The sequence below is a fragment of the Hemitrygon akajei genome, chromosome 7 (assembly GCF_048418815.1).
Source record: "Hemitrygon akajei chromosome 7, sHemAka1.3, whole genome shotgun sequence".
Lineage (NCBI taxonomy): Eukaryota > Metazoa > Chordata > Chondrichthyes > Myliobatiformes > Dasyatidae > Hemitrygon > Hemitrygon akajei.
Window position 1 is genome coordinate 19910397 of NC_133130.1, and position 14114 is coordinate 19924510.

General features: G+C 47.2%; 1 protein-coding gene across 2 annotated transcripts in view; it reads right to left on the reverse strand.

Moving 5' to 3' along the window:
- Positions 1-1081: 1081 nt before the first annotated feature.
- smyd3 (SET and MYND domain containing 3) overlaps positions 1082-14114 on the reverse strand; it is a 998764-nt gene continuing 985731 nt past the window's right edge. For both annotated transcript variants that reach the window (XM_073050456.1, XM_073050457.1), the window contains exons 11-12: positions 4359-4467; positions 1082-1966 (exon numbers count right to left, since the gene is read on the reverse strand). In XM_073050456.1, the coding sequence (XP_072906557.1) occupies positions 1859-1966; positions 4359-4467 (217 nt within the window). In that variant the 3' untranslated portion in view covers positions 1082-1858. The remainder of the gene's footprint in view (positions 1967-4358; positions 4468-14114) is intronic.

The window sequence follows — 14114 nt, forward strand, 5'->3', positions numbered from 1 at the left end:
TGGTTGCCACAGCTTTGGTGTAGCGAAGGGCCTGTTTCCAAGTTGTATCCCAATAACCTTTGGCCTCATAATTGACCCTACAGAGTTCTCTGGCTTCAGCTTCCCCCAAAGAGAGCGGACTGACATCAACAGAATCCATGCAAGGCAAGGATGCACAAATTCTTCATAACTCGCAAACGTAAGGGGGCCAGATCAGTGACCGTGAGTCCCAGACTAGGACTATATAACTTGTCGCAGGAGGTACCTCAGCTGTTCAACTGGTATCTTAAGGAGGCCAGTGAGGGCATTGAATATTGGAAGGTGAACGTCTTCATGTGATATGGAAGAAGATTCTCTCAATGAGCTGGTTTTATAAGGCCATTCTGGAGCACATAGTGGTGGGTCAGCAGTCACATGTACATCAGCCTGGAGGAGTGAGAGGAGCACTTGATATTTCTGTGCCTTTACTCAGTGAAGTTCAGAAGGATCTTTCTCACTGAAACTTACTGACTATTGAAAGGCCAGGATAGAATGTACATGGAGAGGATGCTTACATCAGTTTTAAGGCTTACATTAGAATTTATGTCAACTGAAGGAAGACCGTAAGTCCATAAGACATAGGAGCAGAGTTAGGCCTTCCAGCCCATCATGTCTGCCCTATCATTCCGTCATCCACGATACATTATCTCTCTCAATTGCACTCTCCTGCCTTTCCCCATTACCTTTTTTGCCCTGACTAATCAAGAACCTACCAACCTCCACTTTAAATAGACCCACCACCATCTGTGACAAAGAAATTCACAGATTCAATGCCTTCTGGCTAAAGAAATTCCTCCTCATCTCTGTTTTAAAGGGACGTCCTTGTATTCCAAGGTTGTGCCCTCTGGTCCTTGACTCCCCCACTATAGGAAACGTCTTTTCTACATCAACTGTATCTAGGCCTTTCTATATACCATAGGTTTGGAAAGAAGGTGGGTTTCCTCACCACAGAGCCTGAACTATGAGCAGTCCTGATAAAGTTTTTCAAAGCTGTGATATTGCAGTCTCTTGAATTCAGTTAAACCCTTTTTATCTTTGGACCATTCATTCACCGGGTCAGAAAGAAATGGGCAATCCCAGTAGTTTGTTTATTGAAATCAAAGCATACAAACAGAGGAAAGAAAATGGGTTTTAACAGGTCTCAGAGCCTTTTACCTTGGCTGATTTGGTTTTGCCTCAAGGAACCTCATCTCCATGACATCTAGGAGGCTAGAGAAGCTTTCTCCAGGTCCTCCCCAAGGGGTGACACGAACTGAACCAATGGGATGGGATTTAATTATAACACGAGTGGCCACCCACAACTTTTGTGGACTTTGCTCAGTGTCTGTTTTGCCAATGGGGAATGCTCGTACGTCACCGTGGAATTCAATACAGTCCATTTCATCTTCTTGCGTTAGTCTAGTTTTACGCAATCAAAACAGAAATGCTGACACTGGAAATCTAAAAGAGAAACAGAAAAGTCTGCAAGTACTCACCAGGTCTGTGAATGGAAAAAACTGTTAATGTTTGAGGTCTGACATCCTACATTAGGACTGGTGAAGGGTCAGTTCTGATGAACGGTCCCAGTCCTGAAACATTAACTGTTTCTGTTTCCACAAAGGATGCCTGACCTGCTGAGTAGTTTCGGTATTTTTTTAAAGTAACTATGTACTTTTCTCTTTCTTTGCTTTGGTCTAGCATTAAGGCTACTTGAGGCTTACTCAGACAGCCAGGTATTTGTACGTACAGGTACGTGTGTCTGCACTAAACAGTTGTAGGCACATACGCTGGGCCACACTTGTAGGTGCATGACAGTGTGTGGATGCACAAACACACACACAGACACAGCTGGTATTCACATCTAATCCAGCTTGCTGTTGAGTTCTGCCTCGCAGTCTGCCAGAAGCTGCTGCAGGTTCCTGGTCAAGGGGTGTTCTCTTCCGTGGGTCACCTTCAGAATGTCAAATGCCTGGCGGAGAGAAATGTTTTTTTTTATTGCACATCAAAATCAACTCAATTTGATAAAGGTACATAAAATTACAAGGAGTGAAGATAGGGTTTTTCCACTGAGGTGGGGTGAGGCTAGGACTGGAGGCCATAGGTAAAGGGTGAAAGGTGAAATGTTTAAGAGGAACCTGAGGGTGAACTTCTTCACTCGGAGGATGTGGAACAAGCTGCCAGTGGAAGTGGTGGATGCAGGTTCCAGTGCAACATTTAAAAGAAGTTTGAATAAATACAAGGATAGGAGGGGTGTGGAGGCTTATGGTCCAGGTGCAGGTCAATTGGACTCGCCAGAAAAATGGATAGGCACAGACTAGATGGGCTGAAGGGCATATTTCTGCTCTATGACTCTATAAACTTTACTCCTAATAAAAAATATTAACAAGAATGAACAGTGCAATGCCTTTCCATTTTTACAATTATAGTCCATGCTTTAAGTAACGTTCTATTATGTTGCTCAAAACCAATAGGACTGTTGCTGCTCATGTGGCCCTCAGACGTGATACACTACTTACAATAATTGAGGGGCTTCCTCACTCAACCTGACCTCTCCCTGTCCGATAGCAGGAGAACCCTACAATGTGGTCCTCCCCCACCGGTAGAGAAATTTTCTCCCCCGGCTGGGAGAAATCAGCTTGACGCTCGGCTTGCATGAACACAGCCCACTTCCAGGTCCTTCCCGTCGCACGGCCTGTGACTCCTTCCTTGGACAAGGTGACCAGCTGGTAAAATTCCACCTTGTCGGAGCAGTAAGCGGCTCAACAGCCGTTTCCCTCTATCTGCTTGGGATCAGACTGCCAGGACCGAGCTCTGCAGAACCATGTAATATTATGCAAATTTATACCTTAGCATGCACAGCAGCAAGGATAACAGCTAATATGCCTGCTGCATTTCTAAACACCACATCATTTTATTTATCAGACAGCAGAGAATGTTTCTGAACCGTTGGAATGCAGCACCGTACAAATATCAGAATCACTGAAATAAATCCTAATTCTGTTGCTGTATTGTAATGGCCCTCAGTTTAGCAGAGTTCATCCAGAATAATTAACACAAAATTCAATCTTTGCATTGACAGGATAAGGGACTGAGAGAGGAGCCTCTCTCTTCACTTCTCTCAAAGGCTCAGGTTACACGCCGTGTGCTGAGATTCGATAATGAACGGCAGTCAGCTGGTGGTGACTCGATTAAGAACGGGTTTCAGGGGAATCGAGGATCTGTGAGCAGTGCTCCACGGGCTGTATTTGACAATTCAGTCAGTTTGTACTCCGACTCACCTCAACTCAGTAAATTCCGTTCTCCTTTCACTTCAATGCTGGACGCAAATTTATTATCGAAGTACATATAGGTCACCATATACTACCCTGAGATTGATTTTCTTGCAGGTATTCACAGGAAAGTAAAGAAATATGATAGAATCAGTGAAAAACTACACACAAGCACTGACAAGGAGCCAATGTGCAAGAGAGGACAAACTGTGCAAATACAAAAAAAAACACACAATAAATAAATAATACTGAGAATATGTGTTATTGAGTCCAGAGTTTGTGGAGTCAGTTGAATGTTGAGGTGAGTGAAGTTGGTTCAGGAGCCTGATGGCTGAAGGGTAAATGATAGTTACTGATCCTGGTGGTGTGGGATCTGAGGCTCCCGCACCTCCTAGCTGATAGAAGCATCATGGCCTGGATGTCATGGAACAGGGATCCCAGGATCTTTTCCGGGCTCTGGGATCGCACTGACAATTTTCCTTTTGCTCGTGCAGGCCACCAGCGTGCAGTTTAGTAAGTAAACGCCCTGAGGAAGGGTGTCGGCCTGAAAGGTCAACTGCTCATCTCCCCAGGGTGCATGCCTGCGCCAGCAGGACACACGAGGAGGCGCGAGGGCTGGACAGCTGGCGCTCTCAGAGTTCGAGCTGTGGAGTTGTGTCATTGGCTAGTCCCAAATTCGGTACCGAAGATCGAAGCTTGAAAGTCGGGGGCACGCCTGGAGGTTGCTGCCCAGCGGCTGAAGCCTGGAGCCCCGAGGGCCCAGAGTTGGAACACTGTCCGTGTGTGTGGGTGCAACAGCGGGTAGGAGAGGGGAGGGGGACCGTGTTTCGTCTTGTTGTGTTTTGTGTTGTTCTGCCAGGCATAATGGGCATGCCATGTTGGCACTGCAATGTGTGGCAACACTTGCAGGTTGCCCCAGCGCACCCTTGGGTGTGTTGGTTGCTAACGGGAGAGACATCCTTCAATGGACACGTGGTAAATAAGTCCGAATCTGAAAATCTGGCCAGAGCACTGCCCAGCACTTCCGCGGGGAGGGGGCAGTGCGTGCCTCCTGCTGCAGGGTCCTGGGGGTGGGGGGGTGGTCTCACTCACCTGCTTTAGAGTGCCCAGCGCTTGGCTCAGCTTCCCCAGGTGATGCTGTAGTTTTCCCACCCTCATCAGCTGCACTCCTCTCACGGGATGAGGACCGGCGTAGTACAACCTGGAAGCAGAGACAACACGAGACTGAGTCGCAGCCTTACCAATATGCACAGTGCAGGGAACAATACTGGAACAGGCCCTTCGGCCCACAATGTCTCTGCTGACCACACTGCCCAATTAAGCTAAACCCATCTGGCCTGCTCAAGATGCACATTGCTCCATTCGCCTGCCGCGGTACGGTAGCGTAGCCGTTCGTGCAATCGCTTTACAGTGCCTGGAGGGTCACCAGTCAAGGCTCGACATCTGCCGCTGTCTGTAAGGAGTTTGTACGTTCTCTCTGTGATCGCGTGGGTTTCTTCCAGGTGCTCTGGTGGGTTCCATTCTCATTCCAAAGGGACGTGGTCAGGGTTAGTGAGTTGTGGACATGGTAAGTTGGCACCACACCTGTGGGCAGCCCAGCACCATCCTCGCAAAATGAGGAACTTCACTGTATGTTTCTATGTTTTGACATACATGTGACAAATAAAGCTAATCTTTTAAACATTGCTGTTAGATCTACTTCCACCACTTCCCCTGGCAGGCCATTCCAGGCATCTATCACTCTCTGTGTGAAGAAACGCCAGATAAACCTCCATTAAATTACCTCCCTTTCTCCTTAAACCTTGGCCCTTTAGTATTTGACATTTCCAAAAGACTGACTGTCTACCCCATCTACTCTCTCATTGTTCTATAAAATCCTAACATGTCTTGACTCAGTCTCTGACACTCCAAGAAAACGATCCAAGTTTGTCCAACCTCCCTTTATTCCCTCTAAACCCGACAGCACCCTGGCGAATCTCTTCTGCACTCTCTCCAAAATCACCAACATTCATCTAGTAGTGCAGTGACCAAAACAACCTCAAATATGGCCTATATTCCTCGCAGACTCAGTCCCTCACTTACACACCAGTGGTAGTTTACATGGGCCATTTAACCTGCCAACCAGCTGCCTGCAATGTCGACTGTACTCTTCCTTAGATGCTGCCTTGCCTGCTGAGTTCCTCCAGCATTTAGTGTGTGGTGCCTGGATTTCCAACCTCCGCGGATTTTCTCTTGCATGTCATTGGGACTTAGCAGATATCAGAGTACCTGGTGGAAGCTCTCTCTTCCACAGGGAGAATGTGCAAACTAGACAGTGACAGAGGTCAGGGTTGAACATGGTTCATTAGAAATGTGTAGCAGCAGATCTGTGGTGGTGTTCTGTGCCATCAAGCCCACCAGCCAACAGATATCTATGACATTGTCACCCTTCCACTCTGCCCAACAGGAACTTTCGGACTGAAGGACACACACATGGCTGTTGGTGTAATTTTGGGATTCAGATGGACAGATTTCAAATGTTCTCTGCGCTGAAACTATGTGTTTCCAGTGGTTTTATGTGGAAGCACCTGCCCTGTTATTCCTGTGGTTTTTCTATATTTATTCAAGGGATGTGGGCTTCACATGCTGATCCTTTGGTCTGGACAATGGGTGACGATAGGTCAAGTTCCAGAGAATGGGTAATGATAATCCTAGGTTCTGTAGAATAGGTGACGGTGGTCCCAGGATCTGGAGAATGAATGATACCAGACTCCAGAGAATGGGCGATAATGGGTCCAGGGTCAGAGAATGGGTGATGATAGGTCCATTTCTGGAGAATAGATAATGATGGCCCCAGGACCTGCAGAATGGGTGATGTTGGGTCCAGGGTTGAAGAACGGGTGATGTTGAAGGACAGGTGAGGGCCCAGAGACTGCAGTATATGTGTGTAACACTGATGAGCTTTGGAGAATGAAGCTTTTGAGTGTGGTATTTGAAATAATAAGATATTTTACCCAACAAATAAAGAATAAACTGTCCCTCTACCAAAATCAAATCCAGCTGAAATATTGTATATATCAGAATCAGATTTAATATCACTGGCATATGTCATGAAATTTGATGTTTTACAGAATCAGTACATCGCAATACATAATTTAAAAAGCTATAAATTACAATCAGTGTATATAAATATATATATATATATATATATATATATATATATAAATTAAGTAAGTAGTGCAAAAAGAGAGAAAAAAAAATGAGGAATGTACGTGGGTTCAGAAATCTGATGGTGGAGGGGAATAAGCTGTTCCAGAAATGCTAGGTGTTTGACCTCAGGCTTCTGTACCTTCTCCTTGATGGTGGCAATGTGAAGAGAGCATGCCTTGGATGATGAGGGCATGTAATGATGGATGCCATCCTTCTGAGGCATTGACTTTTGAAGGTGTCCGCAGCGCTGGGAGGGTAGTGCCCATAACAGAGCTGGCTTTGTCTGCAACTTTCTGCAGCTTTTTCTGATCCTGTGCAGTGGACTCCCACACCAGGCAGTGATGCAGTTAGACTGCTCTCCGTGCTAATCCGTTGAAATTTGCAGTTGCAATTGGTGACATAGCAATTCTCCTCAAACTCCTAATGAAATAGAGCCATTGTCATTCCTTTTTTTGCAATTGCATCAATGTGTTGGGCACAGGCTAGATCTTCAGAGATGTTGACATTCAGGACACTGCTCACCCTTTCCACTGCTGATCCTTCGATGAGGGACTGGTGTACGTTTCCTTGGCATCCCCTTCCTGAGGTCCAAAATCAATTACTTGGTCTGAGTGACGTTGAATGCAATGTTGTTGTGACACCACTCAACCAGCTGATCTATTTCACTCCTAAATGATTTCTTGTCACCATCTGAGATTCTGCCATCAATATTGCCGAATTGTGTCATCGGTAAATTTATAGATGCCTTTTGAGCTGTGCCTTGCCACACAGTCGCTTGTGTAGAGAGAACAGACCAATGGGCTTAGCATGCATCCTTGAGGTGCACCAGTGTTGACTGTCAGCGAGGAGGAGATGTTATTTCCAATCCGCACAAACTGTGGTCCTCGGTGAGGAGGTCAAGGATCCACTTGCAGAGGGAGGCACAGAGGCCCAGGGTCTGGAGCTTGTTGATTTGCTTTTAGGGTACGATTATGTTGAACACTGAGTTGTAGTTAATAAGCAGCAGCTTGACGTAAGTGTTAGTATTGTCCAGCTGATCCAAGGTCAAGTGGAGAGCCAGTGAGATTGCATCTGCTGTAGATACCAGGACTGTAAAAATAGGGCCCTAGGGATGAGGAGACTACTGAATCAATGTCAACCATGGAAGGAAAGTTCAGACTTCAATTAGGAAATACAGGATTTTGAGAAATGTGATTAAAAGGATAACCTGATGCCAGACTAATAAAAATGGAGTGGGTGATCCTGGTTTTGAACCTGGCAAGTCAATTTGGATGGAGGTTAAAAAAGAAAGGAAGGCAAAGAGAACAGCAAAGGGAGTGAGGTATAAGCCTCAAATATTGGATACGCTGTAGGAAAAGCTATAAATCAAGAAATAATGGGGAGCCGCGATAGAAAATAGTGCATATTGGGTTAATCAAATTGGAAATGGTAACCATGCAAATGAATTTCACAGAGATTGCTTCCTCCAACAATATGTTATGAAGCCATCCAGGGCTCAGGCTATCTTTGATCTGGTAGTGTGCAACAAGACAGATTTAATAAATGATCTCAGAGTAAAAGATTCCCCAAGGAATTAGCAATTGCAGCATGAGATAATTTAGCATTCAGTTTCAGAATGAGAAACTTGGCTCTGGAGCAACTGTATTACTCTTGGATAAGGGAAATTATGAAGGCATGAGAACAGAGTTGCTTATCATGGACTGAGCAAAATGATCAGGCGGTAAAACAATAGACAAGTGGGGCAGATGTTTAAGGAAATAATTCATAACTCCCGGCAAAAATATATCCCAATGGGGAGCAAAGATTCTCAGGGAGAGGACGGAAAATTGAACAACCGCAGCTATCCAAGGAAGATAGGAAGGGTAGAGAAGGGAAAACTATCAAAAAAAAAAGAAAAATAAATGGAGGGAAATGAATGAAAAAAATAAAAACTGACAATATGAGCTTCTTTAGACCATAAGACTGTTGTGGCTGTGATCAAGGTCATCGGCGATCTGTAAGTCTTTATTCAACACAACAAGCAGGCACCATTCTGGAGACACACTCAGTAGATGTTTACAAACCCAAAGGTACATCACATTTTTATACCCTTAAGGTCAACGCTAACAGTAGGTAATTCAATACAATTTCAATAGTTATAGTACTTAAGGCACATTTATATTGCTAGGGTGCCTAAGACTTTTACACTATATTGTATTGGTCAACGTGGAGCAGAGAGTGAGCTTGGATGTTGGGAATGGTGATGGTGGAGCACCACAGGAGGGGGTGTGGGTCAGGAGGCAGAGAAGGAGTACCGGGGCAGCAGATGGTGCGGGTTTAGACTCACACAGCCCTGAGACACCAGGCAAGGATATTTCATTCCAAACAATTAGTTTATTGATCAGTGCAGAATCTCTCTTTGGTGCTTCCTGCTCCCTCCTCTCTCCCTTTTCCTTTTCCCAACCATGACTCTCCTCTCCCTGTCTCCATCCCACTCTCAGTCCACAACAGAGACCCATGTAAGAATCAGGTTTATCATCACTCACCTGTATCATGAAATTTGTTTTTGTTTTGCAACAGCAGTACAATGCAATACATAAAATGACTACATCACTGTGCAAAAGACTTAGGCACCATAGCTATATATATGTGGTCAAAGACTTTTGCAAAATACTGTAATTGATAAGACCCCTCTGAATCTCCAAACCAACTGATATAAATATTCTAAAACCATTTATCGACAGAGAGCCAGACACCCAAAATTAATATTGTCAGGGCTGTCTCGGAGCACACAAATATGATAAATACACCAAAACTATAGATTGCCTGTACTTGTGACACTGTTTGATATGCTAACATCCATCTGATCTGTTCGGGTGTGTTTCAACTAATTTGGCAGGTGGGTGGGAACTGGAGTGATAGTGTTGAAGATGAGGTAGCTGGTTTAGAAACAGAGGCAACGTGCGGTGAGGTGCCTAGCAAGGAGAGGCTGACGATAGGGCAAAATTACAGTCAACAGGATGAGTTGCAACATCGAAGGCGTACAAAATCAAAAAGGGTGAACACAGGACTATTATATTTGGAAGTGTGTAGTATACAGAATAAGGTAGATGAACTTGTAGCACAGTTACAGATTGCCATGTATGATGTTGTATATCCTGTGCCTTCCGAATAGCTTCCAGAAATCTCAGCCATTCCTGCTGTACCGTCATCCCTGCCAGTGTTCTTTTCCAATCAATTTTGGAATTCACTTTAATTCTGTAATTCACTTTACTCCACTGTAATATTGATACGTCCGACTTTAGCTTCTCTTTCTCAAATTTCAGGATGAATTCGATCATATTATGATCATTTTCCCCTAAGGGTTCTTTTACCTTAAGCTCTCTAATCAATTCTGGTTCATTGCACAATGAACATTATCCTTGGACATTAAGCTCCCAGATATAATTCTCTTTCAGCCATGAACTACCCCATCCTCAGCCCTATCACTCTGGTTCCTATCGCCCTGCCAAATTAGTTCAAACCCTCCCCAGCAGCTCTAGCAAACCTGCCTGCGAGGATATTGGGCCCACTCAAGCTCAGGGGTAACCCATCCTTTTGCACAGGTTATACCTTTCCCAGAAGAGATCCCAATGACTTAGAAATCTGAACCCCTGTCCCTTGCACAAGTTCCTTACCCACAAATTCATGTGCCAAATCATCCTGTTCTTACCCTCACAGGAGTGTCAAGTTATGATAGCAAATGATTCCAAGGACTGCTTGCAACTAAAGGAAAAGGAGGAGGTAGAAGCAGATCAGATGAAGCAATGACTGGTAACAAAGACACAAAGGAAAAAGAAAAGCCCTATTTTAAAATTTTGTAGATGGCTCCTCATCAGTTCAGGACGGTGAGAGGAGAACTGGGTGTGGCATATATGTAGAGAATGAACATGGCCAGGAAAGCTGTAGGATAGGCCATGAATCCACAGGACAGATTGGCAGCTGTAGTTATCCACACAGAGCGTTATCCGCTGGGTCAGTCATACACTCTGGTAGTACGTACGTATGCAACAGCCTTACAGAGCATTTACCTCTGTGGGAAGGCAGAGGGGTTGTTTCAGCTGACAGGAAGCCCCTTCTACCTGCTGCTTTTTTATGAAATATATTTGAGGTGGCAAAGGGAGAAGAATATGGAGTCATAAAGGTGAAAACCCAAACTAAATTATCTCCTGAGGGAAATAGGCAGGCTGACGAATTGGAGAAGCAAGGTACTTTAATTGGGCAGGAATGGCAGCCACAGACTGTGGAGATCGGGAAGCAGAAGGAGCAACAGATTAAGGTTTTAACAGAGGAGAAGAAGAAAAATAAAGAATTTTCAAAAGAATTAATAGAAGGAGGAGAGTCAGAAATATACAAAGAGCACAAAGGAGTGTTTGTGAAAGATGAAGTTGTCCTTTATGAAGGCGAGATTGTGGTTCCAGAGAGAGAAAGAAATCAGATGATCCATTAGTACCATGATCTATGGGGACCCCAGGGACCCAATTGCACCCTGGAAGAGATAAAGGAAGTGTGGCCTAAGAATAACATGGAGCACTATGTCAAAAATTGCTTGATTTGTGCACAATATAATCCTGATAGAAATGTAAAGAAAGGAGCCCTTCAACACACCAGACCACTGGAAGGGCCTTGGACTAATGTGCAGATAGATTATGTTCGTCCTTTACCACCCACCTCAGGAGGGTACAAATATATTCTGGTAGTAATGGATACCTTTACAAAGTGTGTGAAAGCTTTCTCAGTTAAGGCAAACACAGCAAAGGCCATTGCAAAAATTTTATTGGAAAGGATATTCACTCACTGGGGACTACCCCGGAGTATCGAATCAGATAAAGGCACACATTTCACAGCCCTGATAATGCGAGATGTCACGGCACTTTTAGGGATCAAGCAGATATTTCCTGTAGACCACAGTCCAGTGGAATTGTGGAAAGGATGAATTGAATACCAAAAAATATGATGGCCAAAATGGTGCAACAACATGGCAGGTAGTTTTGCCTTATGGACTGATGATAATAAGGAAGACAGTGGCATTATCGACGTATTACACCCCCAATAAACTCGTGGCCAGAAGTGTTATGAGAGGACTGGAGGAGTTGTTAGGATTAGACTTGTTAGAACCCAAATTATATGGGATTGTGTCAGAAAAGTGGTGCTGTGGTGACCCACTTTCTGCGCAGGCGAACCGGCTCACAAATAGCCAGCACGCGGGGGGAGACTTTGGTAATGCACCTCTGATGTCATTTCCGCCCGGAGAGGGCGGGTGCTAGGGATTAAATGCCAGCGCCGCGAAGTTTGAATAAACTAGTCTCGAAACGACTTACCGACTGCGTGTCGTTATTTCAGTGCTGTGTGTAGCACATCGCTACATTGGTGACCCCAACAGTCCAAACGGGATTTGGACCAAAGATGACCGACTCTTCATCTGTTCACGCAGTTTCGCTAAAACTGCCAACTTTCTGGACGCTGTGACCACGCATGTGGTTTAGCCAAGCAGAAGCCCAGTTCCAGATTCGGCAGATATCTTCTGATTCCACGCGTTACTACCACGTGGTGAGTGCCCTTGATCAGGAGATGGCTGCCCAGGTTGAGGATTTCATACAGTCGCCCCCAGAAGAAGGCAAATACGAAGCATTCAAGGCGCTGCTCATTGCTCATTGGCCTCTCACGGCGTGAGCGGGGTGCCCGCCTGCTTCACCTGGACGGATTGGGAGACAGACTGTGCCAGCATTGATGAACGAGATGCTGGCCCTGGCTGACAGACACAAGCCCTGCCTCATGTTCGAGCAAGCGTTCCTAGAGCAACTGCCCGAGGACATACATCAGCTGCTGGCCGACGCAGATTTCAGCGACCCCCGGAAGGTGGTGGCCCAGGCAGACGTGCTGTGGAAAGCCAAGAGGGAGAGCGTGGCGTCCGTCGGTCAGATTACCAGGCCACGCGCCCAACAATGGACCAGACCAGGCCCGGCAGGGGGGTGCACACAACACAGAGGCAGGAGTGAGGAGGCCAGTGAACAGTGGTGTTTCTACCACCAGCGGTGGGGCACAAAAACCCGCCATTGTCGCCCGCCCTGCCAGGGCCAGGGCCAGGGCCAGCTGCCGCTAATGACTATGGCGGCTGGCCACCAGGACAGCCTCTTGTACGTCTGGGACAAACAGTCGGGACACCGCTTCTTGGTCGACACCAGAGCGGAAATCAGCGTCTTGCCCCCGACGGGGTACGACACCCGCAACAGGAAGCCAGGACCCATCCTGAGGGCCGCAAACAGCAGCACGATACGGACCTACGGCACCCGCACAGTGCAGCTGCAGTTCGGCGCCAGCTGGTTCACGTGGGACTTCACACTGGCCGCGGTGGCCCAACCACTCCTGGGGGCGGACTTCTTGCGAGCTCACAGCCTGCTGGTCAACTTGCAAGGGAGAAGACTGGTACATGCCGAGACTTTCCAGACATTCTCCCTGGGTGAAGCCAAGTTGCCGGCCCCACAGAAGCCTTGGCAGATCCCGCGATGTTGGTGCACTCCAGAATGGAAGTTCCGACCGCACTCACGGTGGACGCATCCGACACAGCAGTCAGTGGGGTGCTGGAGCAGCTCATCGAGGGGCACTGGCAACCCTTGGCGTTCTTTAGCAAGCACCTACAACCACCCAAACTCAAGTACAGTGCTTTTGACCGGGAGCTGTTGGCACTGTATCTGGCAATCCGGCATTTCATGTACTTCTTAGAAGGCAGGCCGTTCACCACGTTCACGGACCACAAACCGTTGACCTTCGCGTTCACGAAGGTGTCCGATCCCTGGTCGGCTCGCCAGCAGCAACATCTGTCCTACATCTCCGAGTACACGACGGACATCCAGCATGTCTCGGGGAAGGACAACGTCGTGGCGGACGCACTCTCCAGACCAGCTGTCCAGGCCCTGTCCCTGGGGGCTGGACTATGCAGCACTGGCGGAGGGCGCAGCAGGCAGACGACGAGATGCCCAGCTACAGGACCGCAGTCTCGGGTTTGCAGCTGCAGGACTTTCTCGTAGGCCCAGGTGAGAGGACCCTCCTGTGTGACGTGGCTACCGGCCAACCTCGCCCCATCGTCCTGGCAGCCTGGAGGCGGCGAGTTTTCGGCTCCATACACGGTTTGGCGCACCCATCTATCAGGACAACCGTCCGGCTGGTCTCCAGCAAGTTCAAGTGGCACGGACTTCGCAAGCAGGTCAGTGAATGGGCCAGAAAGTGCGTGCAGTGCCAAACAGCCAAGGTGCAGCGGCACACTAAAGCCCCGCCGCAGCAGTTCGAACCCACCCACCAGAGGTTCCACCACATTCATGTGGATATCGTGGGCCCCCTACCAGTGTCCCGAGGAGCGCGGTACCTCCTAACTATGGTAGACCAGTTCACGAGGTGGCCAGAGGCGGTCCTGCTCACCGACACATCTGCTGATTCCTGCGCCTGAGCACTGATTGCAACCTGGGTAGCACGCTTCGGGGTACCGGCCCACATTACCTCCGACAGAGGCACCCAGTTCACCTCCAGCCTGTGGTCGGCTGTGGCCAGCCTGTTGGGAACGCAGCTACACCACACTACTGCCTACCACCCACAGTCGAACGGACTAGTGGAACGCTTCCACCGTCACTTGAAGTCGGCTCTCAT